Consider the following 26,216-nt stretch of genomic DNA (forward strand, 5'->3'; position numbering starts at 1 on the left):
GGTCATGAGATGAAATCCCAAATATAAAATTTAAATTGAAGAAACTATCAAATACTTGGCCTGAAGTTTAAAGTTTATTTATTTGCCACAAGTAGGCTTACATTAACATGAAATGACTGTGAAAATCCCCTAATCACCACACTCCGGCATCTGTTCAGCTATGTTGAGGGAGAATTTAGCATGGTCCAATGCACCTAACCAGCACATCCTTTGGACTGTGGGAGAAAACCAGAGGAAACCCACGCAGACACAGGGAGAACGTGCAAACTCCACACAGAGAGTAACCCAAGCCGGGAATTGAACCAAGATCTCTGGCACTGTGAGGCAGCAGTGCTAACCACTGTGCCACCATGCTCCCCCCACCCCTTTGTACACAATTGAAATATTCTGAAGAGCATAATAATTTGGACCTCAAATGTTTTGAAGTGATTTTTTAAAAAAATATTTCACAGGATGTGAGCATCGTTGGTTAGGCTAACGATCCCATCCCTCATTGCCCCTGAGAACATTGTGGTGAATGAACTTTCGTGAACCATAGAATAGAATTATAGAATCCCTACAGTGCAGAAGGAGGCCATTTGGCCCAACAAGCCTGCAATGACAACGATCCCACCCAGACCCTATCCCTGTAACCCCATATGTTCACCCCGCTAATGCCCCTGACACTGATGAACAATTGATCATGGCCAATCCACCTAAATCGCACATCTTTGGACTGTGGGAGGAAACCGGAGCACCTGGAGGAAACCCACACAGACACTGGGAAAATGTGCAAACTCCACAGTCACCTGAGGCCGGAATTGAACCTGGGTCGCTGGTGCTGTGAGGCAGCAGTGTTAAACAATGTGCCACTGTGCCGTCCACTGCAGTCCATGTGATGTAGGTAAACCCATAGTGCTGTTAGAAAGGGAGTTCCAGGATTTTTACTCAGCGAAGGAATGGCGATTTACGCTGAAAACCTCCGATCTTGTCTGAGGCTGCAATTCTCCACTGCCACTGCAACGAGCACAGTTTTGACTGAGTGCCAAATTCTCCATTCTCACTGGCACCAGGGAGGCCACGGATGAGATCGGAGAATCCCACCCATTGTTCCATGTCAGGATGGTGTATGGCTTGGAGGGGAACTTGCAAGTGGTGATGTTCTCATTCATCTGTTGCCCCATCCTTTGGTTTGGTAGATGTCATGGCTTTGGAAGGAACCTTAGTGAGTTGCTGTCCTGTGTCTTTTAGATGTATACACAGCTGCTTTAGTTCATTTGTGGAGGGCTGGAATGTTTGAGGCGCTGGATAGGGTGTTGACTAAATGGGCTAGGTGGTGATGAGCTATTTGTGTTCATGGAGCTACACTTAACCTCGCAAGTGGAGAATATTTCATCACATTTCTGACTTGTGCCTTGTAAATGCTGGACAGGCTTTTATTATTTTACTACAATATACATTTCGATTTTGTGCATGCAGTAAAGTTATGTCTAGTGTCAGCTCTTGATGAACTAGCACTGCATTCTCATCATCATCCCATCAGCTGCCATCTTGGAGCAAGTTGGGCAATACCTGAGAGAACCCTCACTCAAACTAGCAGAGGCTCATCTATGATGTCCCAAGGACCTTGATTTTTAAAAAATACTTTTCCAATTCAATCAAATCAAGTCCAATTCAGAGTCTCAACGAGTTGAGACATTTCCGATCCAAGCTGACAAAACAGGGTATGCGACCCTTTACCCTGTCCTGGGCCTGATCTACATGAGCCAAGCTGATTGGAGTAGGCAGAATCTCCGCCCCCAAGGCTTGATCTCATTTGCATCTTAGCCAAAAGGCCGAGATGCCGCTTTTAAAAATTGCTTCATATGAAAATGAAGCTTAGATGCAACCCAATGACCTCAACCAAGTGCAGCATCTGCATAACTACACTTGATCTTAGCCAAAAGGCCGAGAAGCAAGGACCTTGATTTTCTTTAATATACTTTTCCAATTCAATCAAATCAAGTCCAATTCAGAGTCTCAACAAGTTGAGACATTTCCGATCCAAGCTGACAAGACAGGGGGGGGAGGGGGAGGGGGAGGGGGGGGGAGGGGGGGGAGGGGGAGAGGGGGGGGAGGGGGAGGGGAGGGGGGGGGAGGGGGAGGGGGAGGGGGGGGGGGGAGGGGGAGGGGGAGGGGGGGGAGGGGGAGGGGGAGGGGGGGGAGGGGGGGGGGGAGGGGGAGGGGGGGGGGAGGGGGAGGGGGAGGGGGGGGGGGAGGGGGAGGGGGAGGGGGGGGGAGGGGGGGGGAGGGGGAGGGGGGGGGAGGGGGAGGGGGGGAGAGGGGGAGGAGGGGGAGGGGGGGGGAGGGGAGGGGGGGGGGAGGGGAGGGGGGGGGGGAGAGGGGGAGGGGGAGGGGGGGGAGGGGGAGGGGGGGGGGAGGGGGAGGGGGGGAGAGGGGGAGGAGGGGGAGGGGGGGGGGGGAGGGGGAGGGGGGGGGAGGGGGAGGGGGAGGGGGGGGGGAGGGGGGGGGAGGGGGAGGGGGAGGGGGGGGGGAGGAGGGGGGGGGAGGGGGGGGAGGGGGGGGAGGGGGAGGGGGGGGGAGGGGGAGGGGGGGGAGGGGGAGGGGGGGGGAGGGGGAGGGGGGGGGGAGGGGGGGGGGAGGGGGAGGGGGGGGGGAGGGGGGGGAGGGGGAGGGGGGGGGGAGGGGGGGGAGGGGGAGGGGGGGGGAGGGGGAGGGGGGGGGAGGGCCTGATCTACATGAGCCAAGCTGATTGGAGGAGGGGGAGATTTCCTCCTCCAAGGCTTGATCTCATTTACATCTTAGCCATAAGGCCGAGATGCCGCCGAGGAGCAAGGACCTTGATGCTACTTTCAATTGCTAGCATGTGCTGCCCATCCTGCGAAAACTGTCATCCACAGCAACCCCCAATGATCACCTGACCTCACCTTTAAGTCATAACCGCCCAATCAGCTCTTGCACCAGCACCTGACTCCCCACCCCTCCTGCCACCATAATCAGTTCTCATTCAGCTTTGGCCACCCATCAATTTTATTTTAATGAGACGTGACTTTGAAAACAGCTTCTATTTCAGGTGGCACAAGCATTGTGGCAGATTTCCTATGCCCACTGGCCTTCCATTAATAGGGAGTGCATGAAGTTTAACTCCTTTGTGTTTTGTAGAGTTTCCCGACAATTACATACTCTGTTAACTGAGCAGGATATCATTGCTGGGTAGTCAACTGGAAAGCTGTATAGAAAGTCCTCTTTCTGTATCTCCAAATAACATAGTACCAGAGCTTTCCTTTGCTTTTTACTCTGTGGACTCACTGCTGTGATTTGAATGTCATTTCGAAGTGCATTTTCTCATAATACATTGATCTGTGAGAGTATTGACTGGTGGGTATTGATGAGATCACAGAATCCCTTTCTCATATTTGCCTATAACCATTTTCCAAGTGAAAGTTTGGTAAGATTGAATTTTACATTGGAATGTTGGAAGCATTTATGAATAATGTTCCAAATGCGTGTAAAACCTGTATAACAGATCCCCACAGTGAATACCACTGGTGTTGCCATGCACTAAATGATTGTAGTACAAACCATAGTTGTTGCAAACGACAGTACAACATTCCAAAAGAAATGGCACATTGGAAATGGCTGTTAAGCATATTAATCCATTCTACAACAAGTTTGTGAATGTCTGTTTCCCACACAATTCAAGATAGATACATACTGAAGCATTGACCCCCTCAGCTCACATCACTGCTACTTTTTACCAAAGTTTTATGGCTTATCTGTGCTTCTTTTCCATCATTACTTTGCTCTTCTCCTCTCATGTCTATATCTGTTTGGATGCCTACTTCCAATGGATGGAGTAATGCTGATCCTTGATCAGTTTTTTTGTGAGCATCTTGTAGATTGGACAACATTCAAGGACCAGCTGAGTTTCTTGGATGCAAAATGATATATGAACATATACCTGGTCATCCAAATATTACACATCCCGTATCTTTATTTAACCTTATTCATTCATGGGATGTGGATGCCGCTTGATGAGCTCCTGGAGTCCATTTTGTAGATGGTACACAATATTATCACTGTGCATCAGTGGTGGAGGAAGTGAATGTTTAAGATGGTGAGTGGGGTGCTAATCAAGCGGGCTGATTTGTCCTGGATCACGTCAAACTTCTTGAGTGTTGTTGGAGCTGCACTCATCCAGGTATTCTGTCGCACACCTAACTTGTGTCTTGCAAATGGTGGGCAGGTTTTGGAGAGTCAGGAGGTGAGTTACTCACTGCACAATTCCCAATTTCTGACTTGTGTAGACACTGTATTTATATGTCTGGGATATGTTGAGCACTTCCCATACCTCAACAATCACCTCCCTCAAAAGGCCAACATTGACGAGGAGCTACAACACTGGATCTGCAGTGCCTGTAAACTACGACAGCAAGTGTTTGGCACAAAGACTTCCACAAGTCAATAACAGTTGAGTGTACAGAGCAGTTGGCGTCACCATGCTCCTGTACCGTAGTAAGAGTGCTTGAAAGATTCTATTAGCAATGCCACTGGATGCAATGGGAGGACCGGCAAACAAACATGTGTCCATAAGCGTTCAAACAAAACAATATCACTTTTGATGCCCTGAGCACTGTTTCTAGAGGGCCAAAAACTGTCTCGTCCAACTCTGAACCTATTTTTTAACTTTCAACTGGTCAGCATTCCAGGAAAGGACAAGGACAATTCTTCAAAGACACTCTGAAACTCTCCTTGAAGCATGGCACCATTGAAACGAATGTGGCACCATTGAAATTAATGATGGGGAGGAACTTACTACCCACCCAACAGAATGGCAAAAACTTGCCCAATGAGCTGCAACACCATAGTGTCTCAATGATGAGGTACAGCAAAGGGAAGCAAATCCTACATTCACGATCCCATTACCTCATGAGACCTCCTGTCCCATGTGTGCAAGGATTTGTGGGTTGAAAATTGTGCTTGTTTGTGGACCTTTGAAGAGACTCTTCAAACTAAAGTAAATTTTAGGTATAAGGGCAATAATAGATGCATTTTCAAAGCTTTTAAATATGATTTTTTTAATGCACAACTAATAGATTGACTACTGTACACCAATAAGGCTAATGTATTCCGCATCTATTTATAAAATCATTTTAGTTATTTAAAATCAGATTACACACAGGTAGTGTGATTTTAAAATGCTTTTTTTTAGTAAATCCATTTTCAGCCGTATTAATGAAACTATACCAGATTATCATTGGTAAATATATCAAGTATGTTTTTAATGCAAATTATTTTAAAATTGCTTTTAAAATGCTTTACGATTATGCTGGTTCATAGAAGATTTTACATTTACTGATACAAAAATAAGTCTGAGCAGAATCCACTGTTAAGGAGGATGTAGCAGGATGTATAACAGAGAAAAGCATAAGGGATCAGGCAGAGTCAGCATGATGTTGTGAATGGGAATTCATTTAGCTAATTTATTGGAATACTTTGAGAAAGTTACAAGCAAGGTAAATAAAGGGGAACCTGTAGTTGTGTTGTACTTGGACTTTCAAAAGGCATTTGATAAGATGCCATGTCAAAGTAAAAGTTCAAGGTGGAGGGGGTAACATATTAGCATGGAATAAGGATTGGTTAGCTAATAGGAGGCAAAGAGTAGGGATAAATGGGTCATCGTCAGGTTGGTATCATGTTATTAATGGAGTGTCGCCACGATGAATGTTGCGGTCTCAACTATTTACAACGTCTATCAATGACTTGGTTGAAGAGATTGACTGAATGGTAACTAAATTAGCTATTGACACCAAGATAAGTAGGAAAGCAAATTATCAAGAGAAGCTTAAAAAGTCTACAAAAGAGTACAGATAGATTAAGTGAGTGGGCAAAAATTTGACAGATGGAGTACAATCATAGATTCTTTGTACTATAGAAGGAGGCCATTCAGCCCATCAAGTCTGCATTGGCTGTCTGAAAGAGCATTGTGCCTTATCCCAATGACCCCTTTGCACAATCTTTTTTTTCATATAGCAATCCAATTCCCTTTTGAATAGATCGATCATACCTACTTCCACCACCCTCTCAGAAAGTTCCTTTCAGGCTCATAGAGTCATAGAGGTTTACAGCATGGAAACAGGCCCTTCGGCCCAACCTGTCCATGCTGCTCTTTTTTTTTAAAACCCCGAAGCTAATCCCAATTGCCCGCATTTGGCCGATATCCCTCAGTGCCCATCGTACCCATGTAACCATCTAAATGCTTTTTAAAAGACAAAATTGTACCCGCCTCTACTACTATCTCTGGCAGCTTGTTCCAGACACTCACCACCCTCTGTGTGAAAAAGTTTCCCCTATGGACACTTTTGTATCTCACCCCTCTCACCTTAAACCTATGCCCTCTAGTTTTAGACTCCCCTACCTTTGGGAAAAGATGTTGACTATCTAGTTGATCTGTGCCCCTCATTATTTTATAGACCTCTATAAGATCACCCCTAAGCCTCCTACGCTCCAGAGAAAAAAGTCCCAGTCTATCGAGCCTCTCCTTATAACTCAATCCATCAAGTCCCGGTAGCATCCTAGTAAATCTTTTCTGCACTCTTTCTAATTTAATAATATCCTTTCTATAATAGGGTGACCAGAATTGCACACAGTATTCCAAGTGTGGCCTTACAAATGTTTTGTACAACTTCAACAAGACATTCCAACTCCTGTATTCAATGCTCTGACCGATGAAACCAAGCATGCTGAATACCTTCTTCTCCACTCTGTCCACCTGTGACTCCACTTTCAAGGAGCTATGGACATGTACCCCTCAATCTCTTTGTTCTGTAACTCTCCCCAGTGCCCTACCATTAACTGAGTAAGTCTTGCCGTGGTTCATTCTACCAAAATGCATCACCTCGCATTTGTCTAAATTAAACTCCATCTGCCATTCGTCAGCCCACTGGCCCAATTGATCAAGATCCCGTTGCAATTGGAGATAACTTTCTTCACTATCCACTATGCCACCAATCTTGGTGTCATCTGCAAACTTACTAACCATGCCTCCTATATTCTCATCCAAATCATTAATATAAATGACAAATAACAGTGGACCCAGCACTGATCCCTGAGGCACGCCACTGGTCACAGGCCTCCAGTTTGAAAAACAATTCTTTACAACCATCTTCTGGCTTCTGTCAAGAAGCCAATTTTGTATCCATTTAGATACCTCACCCTGGATCCCGTGAGATTTAACTTGTTGATCCTTAAGAGGCCCTACTCTCTCCCTTGTTACTCTTTTGCCATTTATGTATTTGTAGAAGCTCTTTGGATTCTCCCTGGCCTATCTGCCAAAACAATCTCGTGTCCCCTTTTTGCCCTCCTGATTTCTCTCTTAACTCTACTCCTACACTCCCTATACTCTTCAAGGGATTCACTTGATCTCAGCTGCCTTTGCATGTCATGTGCCTCTTTCTTCTTCTTGACCAGGGCCTCAATATCCCGAGTCATCCAGGGTTCCCAACTTCTGCCAGCCTTGCCCTTCACTCTAAGAGGAATGTGTTTACCCTGAACCCTGGTTAACACACTTTTGAAAGCGTGCCACTTACCAGACATCCCTTTGCCTTCCCACAGACTCCCCCAATTAACTTTTGAAAGTTCCTGCCTGATATCATCAAAATTGGTCTTGCCCCAATTTAGAATTTTAACTTTTGGGCCAGACCTATCATTCTCCATAGCTATCTTAAAACCAATAGAATTATGGTCACTGGTCCCAAAGTGATCCCTCACTAACACTTCTGTCACCTGCCCTTCCTTATTTCCCAAGAGGAGGTCAAGTTTTGCCCCCTCTCTAGTCGGGCCATCCACATACTGAATGAGAAATTCCTCCTGAATACACTCAACAAATTTCTCTCCATCCAACCCTCTAATACTATGGCTGTCCCAGTCAATGTTGGGAAAGTTAAAATCTCCGACTATTACCACCCTATTTTTCTTGGAGCTATCTGTAATCTCCTTACATATTTGCTCCTCAATTTCCCACCAATGGGGGCCTATAGTACAACTCAAAGTGATTTCCCTCTTCTTATTTCTCAGTTCTACCCATACAGATTCAGTGGTTCCAATTTTTTTAAAGACAGATGCACAGTTCTCATTTAATACCTCTGCTACTTCCCTATCCTCCACATGCAAGTCTCCTTTTTTTCTCCTTAATCAGTCCTACTCTTCATTTTCCCATTCTTATAGAAGACCTTAGGATTCCATTTAATGTTAGCTGCCGGCCTCTTTTCACGCTGCCTGTACAGGGCCTTGGTGAGATCACATCTGGAGTATAGCTTTAGTCTCCTTATGTGAAAAACGACATAACTATGTTAGAAACTGTTCAGAAAAGGTTCATTCGACTCATTCCTGGGATGAGGGGCTTATCTAATGAAGAACAGATGGAGTCTATTATACCCACTGGAGTTTAGAAAAATGAGAAATGATCTTATTGAAACATGTAAGATCCTGAGGGGAACAGATAGTGTGGATGCCAAGAAGATGTTTTCTCTTGTGAGGGAGACTTGAACTGGGGGACACAGTTTAAGAATAAAAGGTCTCCCTTTTAAGGAGATGAGAAGAATTTTTGTCCCTCCAGAGTGTCTTCAGAATGTGGAATTCAGTTCCCCAGAAAAAACTGGATTGATTCAAGACTGAGTTCGAGATATTTTTGGTAGATAAGGAAGTTGAGGGTTATTGCAGGAAGTTAGGGAAATGGAATTGCGACCATAGTTATGATCTTATTGAATGGCAGAGCAGGCTCGAAGGGCTGAATGGCCTACGCCTGCTCTTAAGTCCTATGTTTCTATATTCGTAGTAATTTAACACCATAATGGTTTAAGTGAAAATTAACTTGAAACCCGCATGAATGTAAACACCTCCAAGCTGCTACTGGCCCTTAGAGGTGCAGTGGCTGGGCACATCTTACTCAGTAATTATATTTTTATCAATTTCTATATGTGAATCATATAAGTATGAGTGGCTAAATCTGTTGGTTTCACATGTCAGGAAGACACACTACAAGTAATTAATTTTCTATTAACGTTGCCTTCCCTGCCCCTCCTGTATTACAGTGATTGATTTTTATTATAGGGAGGTAGGGCAATTGGTTCTTGTCACAGCTTCTTTTGGACACAAAATTGGCACTGAGAGGACAAATTCAAGAGCACAAGCTCCCTCATTCAATCACTTCTGTAAATGTGTGGCTGCTGGATTGGCAGTTGGTCGATTTTTAGTGCCAGGGTGTTTGCCGAAAGCAGTTGTGAATGGCTGTCATGAACGCGACCAAGCAGCTCGGGCATCATTGGCTTAGCGGGGGCTGTTTGCTAATGGAATTGTCTTGCTCCTGGGCCTTTAGAGTTGGTGATCTCTGAGCACAGCAAAGGTTGGAACTATTCAACCACCTTCGCCTGTCTATCAGCCTGTCTAGGGGAATTTCACAATAACTTCATGACAGTGTTAATGTAAGCATTACTTGTGACAAATAAATAAACTTTAAAAAATCTTTAAACATATTTTGACAAGGTCTCACCGCTGAGGATGCAGGCTTAGTAGACTCACAGAATTTAGAGTTCCCAGTCAGATTACTGTTTTTTCACACTCTCTTACTCAGCTAGGCCATAACAGTTGCAGCTTTTGTGATGTGTGCTCAGATATCAGCATCAAGTGACAGATTGCTAGTGATAGTGGAGATTAGATATTGTTACAGACAAGAAGGGGATTAATTTAAACAGCTCTGATTGTTCCTCTCGCTAGCTGTCCATTAATAGAAAGGTGCTTGTGATTTTTGACTTCCCAATTTATAATGGTGATGTATTTTCCCCAACCCTTCAGTTTGGAGTGATACAGTCCTCTTTTAGTAAAGCACAGCAAACTCTAGATAAGGTAAAATCAGAGGGTTAGTTTATTTTAAATGCACACATAAAACATAAGAAGGGGTTTTGCAATGTCTACCCCTTTTTCACTCATTCCATAAAAGAGGGATAAGAGAAAGAAAGGGGTACAGGACAAGACCATGATAAAAATGAGCATCATGGTTTCATGTGAGTCCAGTCAAAAGCTCAATAGTGTATTCCTCCAGAGGTTAGCAGGTTGAAACTGTTGCAGAGTGAGCTAACTTTCAGAAGTGAGGACATCCATGATTGAAGAAATCATGCAGAGATGATTTAATCTTATGGTACCAATACAGGAATTCAGATGTTTCCAGTATTACACAGTGTAGCTGGGTGCCAGGCAAGTTATCTGGGTGCAGCTCTTTCTTCTGCTACCTGTTGGGTGGTAAAATGATAGACTGCCTGTGTTCAGTTCCATCTGGCAATATTCCAGGTTCTAGCAACTTGGAGGAGATCATGTGACCTACCACTTCTTCTCCTGGGTTTTGGTCAAAGGATATATTTTCCTACATCTGGAATCTTGAGAAGTTTGATAGAAGAGTCAGGGTCCCTTTTGTCCTTGTTGACATACAATCTCTGTGGACCACAGCTCTCTGCCTTAGAAATGCAAAGGGTCTTGATGCATTTCTTTAGAATCTGAGTTTCTGCAGTCGCAGGGAGTAGAGCACCTCTTTAAAGATGATGAGGTCCCTGCTGGTTCCTGAAGGTTAGAAATTCTTCTGCTGTGAACCATGGCTTTTCAGGCATGTTATGGAGCCTTTGTCCATTTGTAAAACAAAATACTTCAATGAAGTAGCCAGGTTGACGCAGATATTTATTTTCCTTCCTATCTTCTGGGTGGAGCAATTTATGAGGATGCCAACAACCTCCTGTGTCACATTGTCAATGTTGATGCAAGACAGTATGGCCATGATGTTTGCTTTCCTGATGATCAAACCAAACTCTTTGTAGACTTTAGAGTTTTGTAGATGTTTCATTCTGGGTTTTGCAAATGCAGGCTGTTTGGGTATGATTTATGTTCTGCCTATTATGAACAACTGAAGGAACATGCAGTCAGCCAGTCATCATACTGGCACTGAAATTGATGCATGATGTTGCTCAGCATCATGTTACTGTAAAATACCAGTCATATAACCACTGCATTGTAGCAGCATGAAATGGCTTGCTTAACCTGTTCTTCATATTGTTTTGGCAGTTAGATGTGATTCTGCAATTAGGCAGCACTTACTGAACAATCCTGAGTGCACTGATGGTGTAATGATACTGTGCTATTAATATGTTGTGTCTAAGGGAGGTTGCTTTAAGATTCAGTGTTTTATTACTGGGAGCTGATTTGTTTGGAAGGAATGCAGCGGATGCTGGAAAGCAGGCCAATTACTCATTTTAACCATGCATGTATTTATTTAGCAGAAGGCTTAACGGGCTTTTGTTTACAAAAGAAAAGGACCCTTAGGGTGTTTTTCAATTAAAGTAATGGAAGGTGAGTTAGATATACAGGGGCATATAGTTATGTGATATGAGAGGAACTAGGTTTGTAGCAGAGAAAAAACAGCTTTCTGTGATCAGTTGCTGTAGAGAGTTTTTTCTCTGCCAAATCTCTCTCTGTAGAACCTCTCTGAAGGCTTCAAGGCTGATAACCAAGTCAGAGCAAGTGTATCTGTGTTTTAACTATATTTAAAATGGAGTTTAAGTCTATAAGATAAATATTGCTTCGTTGGAATTGAAATAGTGAGAAGTTGGAAGTTAAGAGTTGTTTCTCTTCATGTTTAAAGATTGTTCAATGGTTAAGAATTAAACTGTTTCATTTTGTTTGAGTTATACTTAAACTGTGTTTAAGCTTGTTTTTAATAAAAAAGATTCCTAGTTTGTCAGTGGAGGTACTGCTGAGGTAAGGCATCTTTTCCTTACATTTATATCAGAAGAGAGAGATTTTGGGCATCTCGTCTGGCTTCATAATATACTTTAGGATTCTGGTCTGGCACACAAACACCAGGAGCTAGTGGAGCCTGTAGTTCTCTGTTGCTTTCTTCATGACAGAACCTCAGACAATCAGAGTCAACTTTCCAAACCAATTAGTGCACTTTTCTCCTCTGGTATATTTTTTAGTGATTGTTTGAAATTTGGCATTCTTGCATTTGTCCTGATGAGTGCAAGATGAAAAGCTTCAGCAACATGTCTTTCTTTTCAGCAATATTCAACTTCTGTACTACCAATTGTGGATCTCCCAGTTCTGATTTGGGGTAGATGCACTCAACCAAGATCTGCAGTCTGACAAATATTTCTCCCATGATGTTCAACTGACAGTTACCTCAATAGGTGTTGAAATTGCTAAGATTTCCCTCATTCTTGTACAGAATGTCTTGAACTAACTCAGTGACAGTATTATCTGTGTAGTACAACTCAAGGTAGCGTTTCACCCAAATCTCCAAATGTTTATTGCAGTCTGTGATGACCTTGCCACCTTTGATTTTCAATGTATCATCTTTCTGTTTTGATGAACAAATTGCATTTTTGATCCCTTCATACATGGCTGTCGCAGTCCCTGTGTTGCAGGACATCTGGATATTCTAGCAGTGTAGTAGCCAGCTATCTTTGGTACACCACCCAGCAAACCAGCAGGCTGTTGGACTTTATTTTAAATGTCTCTCAGTGCACGGAGTCTTCTCACTCAGATCTTTCTTTGTTGTGTGGTCTGCCTGACTTCGATAACAGGTTCCAGTGATGTTAGCCTTGAACCAGTTAACCTTTTCACCTCTTCCGACCCATATGTTGGGAGTGTGTTATTTTAGATGGTGTTTTGAAGTATGGTCCATTTTGCTTCTGCACTCTGTGGGAATACCAGAGAGTGCCTGCCCAATGTTTTTTTTATCTCGGTACACAGTGCGAATAATGCCACCACAGTGGCACAGTGGTTAGCACTGTTGCCTCTCAGCGCCAGGAACCTGGGTTCAATTCCGGCCTTGGGTGAATGTCTGTGTGGAGTTTGCATGTTTTCCCTGTGTCTGCGTGGGTTTCCTCTGGGTGCTCCGGTTTCCTCCCACACTTCAAAGACGTGCAGGTTAGGTGGATTGGCCATGCTAAATTGTCCCTTAGTGTCCAAAGATATGCAAATTAGATTAGCCACGATGAATGTGCGGGATTACACGGATAGGGTGGATGAGAGGGCCTGGGTAAGATGCCCTGTCAGAGAGTCGGTGCAGACTTTTTGGGCCGAATGGCTTTAATGCTACAAACATACAGCTCTTATTTCTTTACCTCAGTCATACCTGATCTATCTTGCGCAAACATGGAATTTTAATGGTAGATCATGGATTATGAAGAAACATTATAACCAGCAGCAGGTTGGAGGCTGCAACTCCATCTTGATGTCTCCTTGAAATAGGTGGGCTAACAAAGTACTTATGACATTGTTAGGTCAACTCAATTGAAATATTGCCTTATAAACCACTGCTGGGGTTTATTATCCTATGTACGTTTTCGCATGGGACTAAATAGCTATCCAAAGTCTTATCAGGAGGATAAACTTAGATTTCTTTAAAATAAACATGAGCAAAGCTGTCAAAAGCACTGCATTGTGTACTCCAATATAATGGCACTTGCAGCATTCTAAAATCCAACTACTGTATGATTTGTGTAAGCAGGACTGCTGTGGCTGGTGACTATTTGTCTATTACACTTTTCTGGTACACATACAAAAATGAAAGATTGAGGCCAGCCACTTACATTTCTGCAAAAGTTGTTATTTCTCCTCAGTTCCTCTTTTTCTCTCTTCTCTGATCATAGAGTCACCAGCAGAGAAGGAGGTCATTTGGCCCATCTTGCCTCTGTCAACTCTAACTATTAAATTAGTCCCACTCTCCCCTGTTCTTTCCCCAAACTGATGCAATTTTTTACTTTGCAAATATTTAAAATTAGCCTCACTGCATAAAATAATTCTTGTCGCCCCCTCTGTTTCTTTACCAGTGTCATGGCCAATTATCTTAATGTGTCTTCTCTGGCTGCTGACACTCCTGTCAGTATAAACAGTTTCTCCTGATTTTCCCTCAGCACAACAATTCCAGCTTCTCTAGCCCTTCCACATAATTGAACTGCTTCATGCTTGTATATTTTATTTAATTTGTGAAATTTGCCCAACATTTTATCATGTCAGTTTAAGGTTTCAAGTTGGGCCACTGACCTTTTAATAGTGCACCACTATTCAGAATTGCCTGATATGATTTACATTTTCTGGCCACATTTTCTCAATCCTTCATTGTTTGCAGAACAGTGGAATATGTAGTTTGTAATGGTAGAGGTATGTTTCATGTAGAATTTTAAGTGGGCCTTAACAGATGTTCGTGGATGTTGTCTCTGTGTTTGTTACTTCTACCGCTCTCTTTTTTGACAATTTGGGTTTTGTTCCCTAGTCCCATCAGATTTAATTTGTTGTTTGCCCGATGATGCTACTCACTGAGGCATAGCTTTCCTTGTAATGCACACTGTATCCCTGTCCCCCTTTGAGTCTGCAGGAAAGCCCATCTGCTCACCCCTATGCAATACAGCATTCACAATACAGAATGTAGCAAAAGCGCCAGTGGGACACATGTCAATCCGAACAGGTAATGAACAATCTCTGCCTGAAACTGAGGAAATGTCAGGCTTTTTTTGAAGCTATTTCCTGAAGGCCGACACAATGTAAAGCTCCCAAAACCACTTTGTAAGAAGTAAAAGTAGATCACCATGGAAAGAGGAAATGAAATAAAACCAATACCCCACTTGAAGTGTGGGATGAACATGTGATTCATTGGTTGCAGCACAAATCATAGATATCAAGATCCCTTCTACTCACTCATGGGATCTGTCAATTGGAACAGGACAATAAAAGACCTAAAATAAAACTCTTGTGCTCGCCACTTCCATTTGTAACCAGATTCCAACATTCATCCAGGCCATAACTGGAAGCTGGCTGAAGCTTTATTCATGCATAAAAATCAGTGCCATCGGACATATATAGGACCGAGAATACGATTTGTAATTACAAATGGGTGGAGTGTTCTGGAAGCCACTTAGAGAATGGCCCAGAGATGTATTTTTGATAGCAACTATTTAACCCCCCCCCCCCCCCCCCCCCAATTTAAAAAAGAATCCAGGCCTCTCCTGGTCTTGTCTATAACTATTGGCTAGAGTGGTTTGGGAGCCAGCTGACTTTCCACCATTTGAATACTGGCCACCTACAGCAAGATGCCTGCTTGGCATTTGTAGCTCACTAACGGAATGTAAATGAGGTCAGGATCTCCTACTGGCAAAAACAAACTTCAAAATCAGTGTTAATATCTTAATACGACTGACATATCAATAGATTGAACAAATGTCAATCACTGAGTCATTGGACATTTAGTTGAAGGGTCCATGGTAACTGGTGGTATTTAAATGAATAAATCTGGAATATAAAACTAGTATCAGTAATGGTGACCATGACAGCTATCATTGTTATAAAAACCGATCTAGTTCACTAATGTCCATCAGGGAAGAAAATCTTCCTTCCTTGCCTGGTCAGGCCTACATATGACTCCAGAGCCACAGCAATGTTGCTGACTCATAACTGCCCTCTTAAATGGCCTAGCAAGCAATTTAGAATGGTCAACAACTGTCAGCCCTGCTCGCAATAAATGAACAAATAAAGTAAAAAAGTTGTACACACATCTAAAACTGATCACGACAAAAAGGTATCTTTTTTATCATTCCTTTCTCAAGATCATGCGACAGACCATTTGATTATGTTGCCCTGTTCTGGGCCTCTATGTTACTTTTAAGCCAGGTGTTGAGGAGAATACCGACCCCTTGTTCACTTGCTTGATAACCTGGTGTGGAAGGCAGACTTTCATTGTTTCCATAGCTAGCCTATCACCAGAGGCTTGTAGCTTGAGGGGCACTAGTCTGCATCAGGCTGACCAGGAATCACTTCCGCTCTTCCCACCTGCCATTGGTGTGTGCTGATTGATTTGGCAGGTTGATACTCAATCTGTTGGCTGCATTATGAACACACTTGGCCATCAAATCCTGGGGTGGGATTCGAACCCAGAGCTCCTGGCTCAGAGACAAGGACACTACCCACTGCGCCACAAGGCCACCTTGCAGTACATCAATATGGATATATATTCATATATAATGATACAGAACTCAGCAAGAAAAGGGTTTTGTGTGTTTGATTTATTTTACAAGACCCAGCCTTAAAATGAACTGAGCTTCCACAAGCACATTTGTTTCAAAAAGCTCTTGATGTGATTACTGATTGTAAGAATGGGGAAAGCCAGACTTTTCATATAACTAGTAGAACACGTCTTGGCCAAATAAAGAATAATGGACAAGCAATCTCAATATTTTTTTGATTTGAAATAGATTCTTTATGTGGCATTTCCAAGACAGTGGAAAAAATGTACAGTTTAGTGGTACTATATATTTGCAGTACTTGCATTTATGTAACTCCTTTGCATCAACATTTCAAAACACATTAATCAATAAATTGTGTTTTAAATTTCGCTGACTATCATATAGATAAATGCATTTCACTTTATTGAACATATCTACAAAATGACAAATGACTTCTGTTGTGTGGCATATTCTGATTCCATCACCAGAATTGTGAAACATCAGTTCTGTCGTCAGTTAAGGGATTTTCAAACCTATGTTCACAAGTTATTTTGCTCCCTCAAATATTAATGCGCTTTTAAAAAATCAATGGATATTGTAATAAAACCTAAGTGAATTGTCATTGTCCTGATTTTTCAGTGAATTACATGGAGATATGGTTGGCAAATATAGAACATATTACTCCTTCATTAAAAGACTGTGTGTTCCATTCAGTTTAAGGGTTTGCTTTCTCAGAAATGTCGGTGATTAAAACCTGAACTTTGCATTAGCTCTTGGTTTCTCTGGAGTGACCTAACAAGTTAGCATTTCATTTACAGTTTAAACATTGGAACCTTGTACCTGAAGAGGAATTGAAATAACTTGCTGCAATACATCGTAATGATATTAACCCTCAAGAATCTTTAATTTCTCAGTAACGTCTACACAACAAAGGAAATTGATGAAGTTTTTTTGTTATTTCAGGTTACCCTGGTCTACTGAATAACACAAAACCAAGTCTCTCTCGGCGTTCCTTTCAAGGCTGCATGCAACTCCTTCATGTGGATGATCAGCTGGCTGACTTGCATGCTGTTGAACAAGGGAAGCTGGGGCAGTTTACCAATGTTAATATTGACATGTGTGCTATCATTGACAGGTAAGTGAACAATTTACTTTCCAATGTTTATCATGTTTCAATAATGTAATGCAGGTGAAGTACAAGCACAGTAAGTACATCTTTTGGAACACAAGCAAATAAACTCATCAAGTAAGCAGATACATTGCAGCACCCATTAGTGGCACCTAAATTTTCATACATCAAACAGAGCTCTCACGTTTTCTGTGAGGATTACAGAAACAGCAAAGTAGCATATTCAGACAAAACGTTGATCATCCATACTGATTACTTGAATCTTTGTTACAGCACAGACATGATGGAATGAATGGTTCTTTTGTGCCATTAATTTCTATGATGCTGCAATTTTAGGAATGCTGAGGTCGATTGAAACACTTCTTTTTCTCCTGATTACAATAAAAGATTTGCTGAAAGAACCAGTGATTCACTTGGCTCAGTCCCTCTATCTGATTGAAAATTGAGAATTGACACTCTGCAATGGCATGGATTAGGTTATCACCATTCGGTCCATTAGTATGAATCAGAATCAAATCAGGCAGATATTGGCTTTTACTGTGGCCAATGAAATACAGAAGCTTCTCTTACAACTCTTGCAAAATAAGTGATGAGTTAGTTGGTAAAAAGTACTTGGATTTCTGACAAAATGGTCACCGAAATCTCTCATAATAACATTGGATACTATTGTAATGAACACCAGATAATTTTATAAGTCTGTCATGCTGTGATGAAGCTTTGCTTGCCGGCAGCACATATTGCTAATTCAGGTATTACTGCTGTGATCTTTTGAATATAATAATTGGAAACTATCAACAGAATGCGTCTGAATTTTCAATATGCAATGTTGGCAGTACAGGCCAGTGAAATTTACCCTTTAAACAGTATTTTCACGTATCCTCATCTTCCCCCAATTCTTGCACCAAATTATATAGATTTTATTTAAATATGATCGTGTGAGTTGAGGCAGCAAGATCGGCCCTTTGATTGCTGTGTCAGTTTCCCAATGAAAAGTTTTAAATCCTGGAAGTTGGAAAGGCCCTAAGGCACCCTCACAAAATGTATAAAGAGCTAGTTACAGTTGTTAATGAGCTTGTCAGCTCATTAAGGGCCATTTTGGACTGTTCTTATTAAGGCATCCAATTTATACAGGGTCTCAGCTGCTACTGGGTAAGAAGTTAGATGGCGGGATAGTAGCAAGTGGCATCATTAATGACAGAGGGCTCAGGGAAGTCTCTAAGTCACCGGTAAGCAGTTGTACAGCCGTCATATCTCTCCACTTAGGGGGCGGGGGGGCGGAGATAGGATCAACTAATGATGAGCAGTGACATCCACAGAAAGTAGGGGCAAAGTCCTGGGCAACAGGGCCTCAGGAATAGGAAGGCAATGAAAGCAATGCCTTCAGCATAAGATATACTGTCAAAGGAGAACTAAGCTACGTGAACGTATCAGAATGTCCATGTTGTAGAAGGCTACATCTTCCCAAGCAGATGGTTGCTGACTTGTCTGCTTGTGTTGAGGGTCATGGGAATGTTGCCATGGCCTTCCTGTAGCTGTAAACAGCAGTGGCCTTTTTTTGCAACCAAGTCCTTCCAGACATTGGTGGCATCTCATAAGCAGAAATACATCATTGCATCACAGAGCTAACAGATGCTGTGTTCAAGAGGGCAGGGGATTATATTGAATGCAAAGTGGATAGTGGCACTCTTTTCTTTATTCATTCATGGGATGTGATGTTGCTGCCTGGCCAGCATTTATTACCCATCTCTAGTTGCCCTTGAGAAGGTGGTGGTGAGCTGCTTTATTGAAATACTGCAGTCACGCTCTAAGGACAGTGGAATTTTCTTCCCTTGTTGGATTCCCTCAGGTGCAAGGAATCATCAGTTGCACCCATGTGGCCACTTACCAGCTATGGAGATTCTTCAATAGGAAGGACTTCCAATTACAAAATGTCCAACTGATTTGTGACCACAACAAACACGTTACGTAGGTGTGTGCCCACTATCCTGTAAGCTGCTTTGGCACTTTCATCTTTTGGAAATCGCAGGTGCTTCAGCTCTTCGTGGAGCCATTGATAATCTGTGATTGAATGGATTTGGCTTATCCAATGAGGAGCAAGCTGATTACTTCTGCCACAGAGGCTGAGAGAGAGCTGAAGCCACCTGATCACAAGGATCATCTTTGAGCAGGCTATTGGCCTCTTAATGATGAGGTTCAGACGCCTTGACTGGTTGGATGGTGGTCTGCACTGGATTCTTTTCAGAGTCTTACATTGTGGTGGTCTGCTGCACGCTCCATCACATGGCCCTCTACAGAGGTATGGACAATGAAGAAGGAGAAGCAGTGAAACAGCACAGCTCCTCAGAGGAGGAGGAAGAAAAAGTGGGCGAAGATGAGGAAGAGAATGAAGGAGAACTGGGCAGTGGTTCCCATGTTTTACAGGGATGTCACTGTGGCAATCTCAGGATGCAGAGTGGCTTATCTGGATGGGCAAGGGCCACTCTGATCCAGACATGTTTCACCCCAGCGAGACTCCGTCTGCAGGACACTTGCAGTGGATATCCTCCTTCATCAGATTATTCTAATTCCCCTTCTAATGACAAACTGCAAAGCTCCAGAGTCAGTACCTGGCATACTTGTCCCCAACACACTACATTGCTTTGCTAACTCTTACTTTCCATTCTCCTGCCTTGCGATAAATTGGAAACACACAAGTTTGCTTTAGTGCAAAAGGATGTCTCATGCTTTAGTTTATCATTTACAACAGAAACACACAAGTGACTCACAAAGTGATATCACCAATGCAGTGGCCTTCACTTACTCTCTGAATTGATTCCGCCCCCACCGCCCCCCCCCCAACCCCCCCCACCCCCCTACCCCACTCATCCAGGCTACTATTTCGAATAGCGTATGAGGATCCGCTGAATTCCGAACCTGAACTGGTGAAGGGTGCACAAAAAGGCTGTGATGTTGCAGGTTTTCATGTTTCTTCCTTCTCTAATTCCTTCAGAACATGTTCATGATATGTCAGCTCCTTCCCCTCTGCAGCTGATCCTGAGAGAGACAGAAAGAAGGCGGTCATAAGAAATTGGCACAATCAACAGATGCTTCTGCTCCTTTAAAATAATGAGATGGCAGCTTATGCATTGGCACCTTGTTCCATGTGGAGGATTGCATTGCATCTACTGAATCGGAGATGTTGAGATTTTATTTCAATCTGTACACACTGGCCTCCCCTTTCTGTCAGCAGTGTCTCAATGGCTTGCCAATCTGGCCCAATCAAGGTCCAGCTCATCAAAGTGAGCTAATGAAGCAAGCTGGGGGATACCACCATCCAAGTGTACCTTCTTCCTCCTCATGGCATTGTTCTCCCATAATGGCATCTTTCTTCTCCCAAGGTGGAGAAAGATGCCATTAGGACAATGTCGCTCTCCTTCACCACTTGCGTCTTTTCCTTCCCCATAGTCTACGGTCGATAGTACTCAGATCATGACCTGTGCTAATGAGTCATCAATGATACCATTCACACAACTCTCTGATGGTCAGAACTCTATGCGCTTCCAGGCTGCCCCTCTCTTTCACCTTCTTGTGACTATTAACCAGAAGACATGCTATCTGGATCTATCTTTTGACTCACCTTGAGTTAAGCAGCTGCTGAAACTTTTCTGCGCAGTAACCATTCTCCACATCACTCCTCTAATACTGATCTCATGAACCTCACTACAGGCTTTCTCTGTTGCCACTGGCAGAAAATAGATTCTGCTTTGTACTGTCACTGCCTCGAGCAGCACCACAAAAAACAGGAGGCGGCACTGGTGTGGGTGGCCATCCTAACCACTGTCCTCTGCTCACCTCCTACTTCCATTATTGATACAAATGGCTGCCACTTGTCCTTTTAAATTGGATCCTCTGATCCATGCCGAACACTGCTTAATAGATAGTGAATGTGACTCTGAGCTAATTAAGTGACTTTTCAATTGAAATCACAACACATGCACATTGCTGAGACAGTGCGGTATCAGGACCAGAAGTCATTATCCCAAACCTGGAATTGAAATCCCATTAATGTTTGAGTTGTTTTCTGGCATCTAATTATTAGAATAATATTCCTCCTGATTAGCAGAAAAAGGTGCAATTTGAGTATGATAGGTTTATGTCTATGTTACTTTTAAACTTAACTATTCCATTGAAACTTTTGTATAGTCCTCTAATTGTCCCCCCATCATTCACCTTCTGTAAACTTGAACTGATTCACCCTGATTCTTTGCTGATTAGCATTGGGTCCCAATCCAGCAATGCCTCAATTTCAAAATTCTAATTCTTGTGTTCAAATTCCTCCAAGGTCTTGTCCCTCTCTATCTCTCTAACTTCATTCAGCCCTACAAACCTCTCCGACTTCTGCACTCCTCTAATTCTGGCCTCTTGCATATTCCTGATTTTCATTCCTCCACAGTTTATGGCTGCGCCTTCAGCTGCCTCAGTCGTAAGCTCTATTGTGTTTTCATTCATGCGAAATGGGCATCACTGGCTGGCCAGCATTTATTGCCCATCCCTAGTTGCCTGAGAGAGTTGAGAGTCAACCACATTGCTGTGGCTCTGGAGTCACATGTGGGCCAGACCAGGTAAGGACTGCAGATTTCCTTCCCTAAAGGACATTAGTGAACCAGCTGGATTTTTCCAGCAATCGACAATGGTTTCATGGTCATCAGTAGATTCTTTAACTCCAGATATTTTTTATTGAATTCAAATTCCACCTTCTGCCGTGGCAGGATTTGAACCCGGGTCCCCACAGTATTAGCTGAGTCTCTGGATTAATAGTCTAGCGATAATACCACTAAGCTACCGCCTCCTCTGGACTTGCCTCCCTAAACTTTTCAGTCTCTTCATTTTAATCACTCCTTCAAGCCTATCTCTTTGGACAAACCTTTTGTTATATATCCTGGTGTCTAGTTTGTACCCTGGAAATATGAAATAAAAATAGAAAATGCTGGATCTCCTCAGCAACTCAAAACCAGAACTGATTATTTTTGTCTGAGTTATCTGTTCCTCTCTCTGCAGATACTGCCTGACCTGCTGAGTGCTTTCAGAATGTTGTGTTCTTCTAATATCTCAGTGCCAAATGTTGTCCAATAATGCTCCTGTGAAGTGTCTTTGAACATTCTTCACAATGCTAAAGGTGCTCTGTAAATGCAAATTGTTGTAAGTGATGCTTTGCTCAGGATCATTACCTCTAGTCAGGAAGTCATATACAGCTTCAAGCTATTCTGCAAAAATGAGAACAATGACAACTCATTTGAATAAAAGCTATCCGAGTGTATAAACATAACACCACTGGATATTCCTTAGCATTCTAGCCTAAGAATCTGACCAGCAACTTGTGGGAAGCAGATAACAGCAACCTGTGATTTATAAAGCACTTTGAGATACTAAAATATCCTAAGGTGCTTCATGGGAGCATTATAAAACAAGAAAATTGCACCAAATCGTATAAATTGAAATTAGGTGAGATAGTCAAAAGCTTGGTCAAAGATGTAGGTTTTATGGAATAAAAACAAAGTGCCAGAAAACTCAGCAGTTCTGGCAATATCTGTGGAGAGGGTCCAATATGACTCCTTTTCAGAATTGAAGAGAGGTAGAAATATGATGAATTTTATGCTGTAGAAAAATGGGTGTATCAAGTGGAGGAAAGGGGATGGATTAGAAGTCAGGAAGGATTAAATACAAAATATGTCATGGACCAAATGACAAAGGGAGTGGTTGGGGTAGTTGTAAGTAATCAAAGCATTGGTCCAGAGTAGATGTTAATAGCAGAGTAAAGGTCAGCCCTGAAAGCAAAACTGTGAAAACAAACTGAGGGGGAGGGGGGAATTCAAATGGAGGACAGAATTCATGGTCTGAAGTTGTTGAAGTCAGTGTTGAGTCCAGAAGACTGTGAAGTGCCGAATCAGAACATAAGGTGCTGTTTCTCCAGTGTGCGTGTTAAGCTTCACTGGAACATGTAGCATGATGGGGTAATAATATGCACAGGTCAAATCGTTTCAGACAACTTGAAGTTGTGGCAGATTTGCAAATGAAACCTAAAATAATTTTGACTATTTTTCTTCAACATTTTAAAGTTAGCAAGGTATTTTTTTATATCTGGATCTTTTGTTCCCTCCAATTCATATTTTCCCAAATAAAACTTCAAGTACTGAATATTTCCTGCATAGTTCAGTAAAACGTAATGACCCTAATTTTGCAGCAAAAATAATTGTGAAGCTTTCAGTGCTCACCTTTGTGAAGAAATAATTTGATAGTATCTTGTCGAGACTGCACATGCAAGAAAATTGGCAAGTTGCTATCTGATTTTCCCTGCTCCTCTACAAGTTGGTCACAATGCAGATGCCCGAGGAAATTAGGATGTATCCATTCAAATGTAAAACTTTTATTATCATGGAAAACGTTCAATATAAACAATCACTCTGGCACTCAAAATTTAGTTTTATAGGTGTGGAGTCTCATTTCTTCAAATTTAATTTTTGTTGGAGATTTATAGAAATGAAAACTTAAATGATCTTTTATATCTTTCTATCTTTTATTTGTCTTATTCCCATTTTTCTTTCCCTCACGTTAATGTGTTTTCTGTATTTAATTTTACATTGATTTAAATATACAAGCTTGTTCTTCCCAGATTAACCCCTGAGTGCCACAGTGAGAAATTTTCAATCTGGTCGATCGAAGAGACAGTCTGTTGCTGGCTTTATGCACAATGAGCACAGATCTCATATTGAGAGCCCTACATTATTTCAGACATAAGGCTGAATTCTCTAGAGACAGTAGGTGACCTATCCCCAGGGTCAAAAGCGGGAAGTGACTCTACTTTGAAGGGTACTGGGAAACACTGAGAGACATTTTCATTAAGATGGCAACCTGCCCCAAAGAGCTGCCAGTCCAATCAGAGAGCCAGTGGCTCAACCGCCTCAGGGCACCCTTGAAGAGAGATAGTTGGTGCTGGAGGACATCTGGACTAAGCCAGCAGGCCCTGACAACCGGGATAGGAGAGCTTGCTGGGTGCCTGGGTTGCTCTTACCATTAGGATGGTCATTATTTTCAGTGGAGATTATCGTCCCTGGTTATGGAGAGCCTGCTGAATTTCACCCCATTGTCTCTTCTGTGTCAGTGGGTCCTCAAAATGAAGGAAAAATGCATATGGAAGTGAGAATTTGATTTGATTTATTATTGTCACGTGTATTGGGATACAGTGAAAAGTATTGTTTCTTGGTGCCTATACAGACAAAACATACCATTCAAAGAGTACATCAAGTGGCTAATTGGCCTCCTAATGGCTGGCCGATCTTCCAACTTTCCCACCGCCGACAAAGTGGCATGGTGGCGGGAAGATGTCAAGCATCGCTCCACCCACCCCATCCCTAATTCCTTCCTGTGCAATCTGTTAGTCCTGGAAAACTCGAGCCATACTGAGCATAAATTGCCATCCAGAAGCTGGTGAAAGGTCTCTTGGCAACTGTTAGAATAATGAATGCTAAATATCATTCATTCAATGCTGACTGTAAAATCCAGGCCAATATTTCAAGCTTAATGTTTAATGCAACTGGGAAATAGTCTCCCAGTCTCTTTAGTGTTTCCTTTTATAAGGTTAAAAGGGTGTCTTCTTCACCACATTCTAACAAATATTATGTATTTGTTCATTCAAATTTGGAGAAATTTGAACTTGAGTTGGGATTTAATGTAGTGAACAGAGAATGTGAACAGATTGACATATATACCCTGTGTACATGAATAAAATAGCTAAGGCCAAAATTGAAAGTTAGCTGGGATATTTGTCAACTCAGCATTTAGCATACCAAGTCACTGTGGAGCAACAATCAGCAAAGCAAATATAACGGTTAAACAGTGGAATGCAAGTGAAAGCGTGTTATGCTGAACTGTACAGTAAATTGGTCAAACTATATGCGTGTACTGTGTTCCAATTTGGCTGTTAAGACTCAAGGCAAATATGGCGATTGAGAGAGTGAGGAATGGCGAGCAGCTGATAAGGTGTTATTCCCTCATGTCCAAGTTATAAGGAGCAATCAGAGAAATTTGGGCTTTTCAGCCTTGAAAAGAGGCAACTGAAGGGAGACAAAACTATAGACCTTAGTAAAATGGAAAAGAAAAACTCATTTTGTAATTCTAATGCAAGTTAACCATGACATTAAGACATGGGGGAACATGTTTGACTAATGAAAGACAAAAGTAGATCTTGTATTATGAAGTTCTTCAGACAAACAATGATCATAGAAGCATGGAAAGGGCTTCAGGATGCCCCCTGGGTGTATTTATGATGCTGTTAATAAGGTTTGTATGAAATTATATATGAAATAAATCATGAAAAATGCACCCTCTTTATGAGGCTTGTTGCATAACCTTAAATTAAAATCTTTTAAACATTCATTGATAACCAATCTGTACATAATTTTCCATCACTATATATGATAATCCTAAATAATACATTATATTACAATTTATTAATGCAAAATTTGTGTATTTAATGATTCAAAGCCTTTTCTCACTGAATGTGTCTGCAGAGTTTAAAATGGTATTAGAATTCCATTTTGAAACTTATAGCATAAGTGAGATGTCACAATATATTCATTTAAACAAAGATAAATTGCTTCATTACTGTACGTGAGTAGGTCACCTATTGCTAAATGAATGTTGCACTTGTTTTATTTTCAATTAATGCTGATCGTTAAAATTAAACGAAGTGCATTATAAAGAAAAATTTCATTCAAGAAGTATTTTTGTGCAACAAACTATTTTTTATACAAACCAATTAGCTGTCTGTCAGACATTAGTGCTCAAGCATCAAAGTGTTGGGACCAAAGTTTCTTTTGCCCTGAATTAAGAAGGCCAGTTGTTGCAGACAGCTATGTCTGCATCTAACTCAGGTAACAACTTGCAATCTTATAATAAAAACAGAAAGTTCTGGAAAAATTTCACAGATCTGGCAGCATTTAGAATTAAAGGTGGCTAACAAAGTGATGGTTTTTATGCTGTTGAAAAGGGGGAAAGGGCTGGTGAAGCAAAAGAGAAGGTCAGGGATAGGT

The 26,216-nt window shown here is 42.1% G+C and overlaps 1 protein-coding gene across 1 annotated transcript in view; it reads left to right on the top strand.

Annotated features, from left to right (window-relative positions):
* LOC144508500 (contactin-associated protein-like 2) overlaps positions 1–26,216 on the top strand; it is a 1,535,312-nt gene that overhangs the window by 680,011 nt on the left and 829,085 nt on the right. Inside the window, exon 11 of the mRNA XM_078236477.1 lies at positions 16,983–17,154. Within this exon, the coding sequence (XP_078092603.1) occupies positions 16,983–17,154 (172 nt within the window). The remainder of the gene's footprint in view (positions 1–16,982; positions 17,155–26,216) is intronic.

Source organism: Mustelus asterias, chromosome 2 (assembly GCF_964213995.1).
Source record: "Mustelus asterias chromosome 2, sMusAst1.hap1.1, whole genome shotgun sequence".
In the NCBI taxonomy this organism is placed as follows: domain Eukaryota; kingdom Metazoa; phylum Chordata; class Chondrichthyes; order Carcharhiniformes; family Triakidae; genus Mustelus; species Mustelus asterias.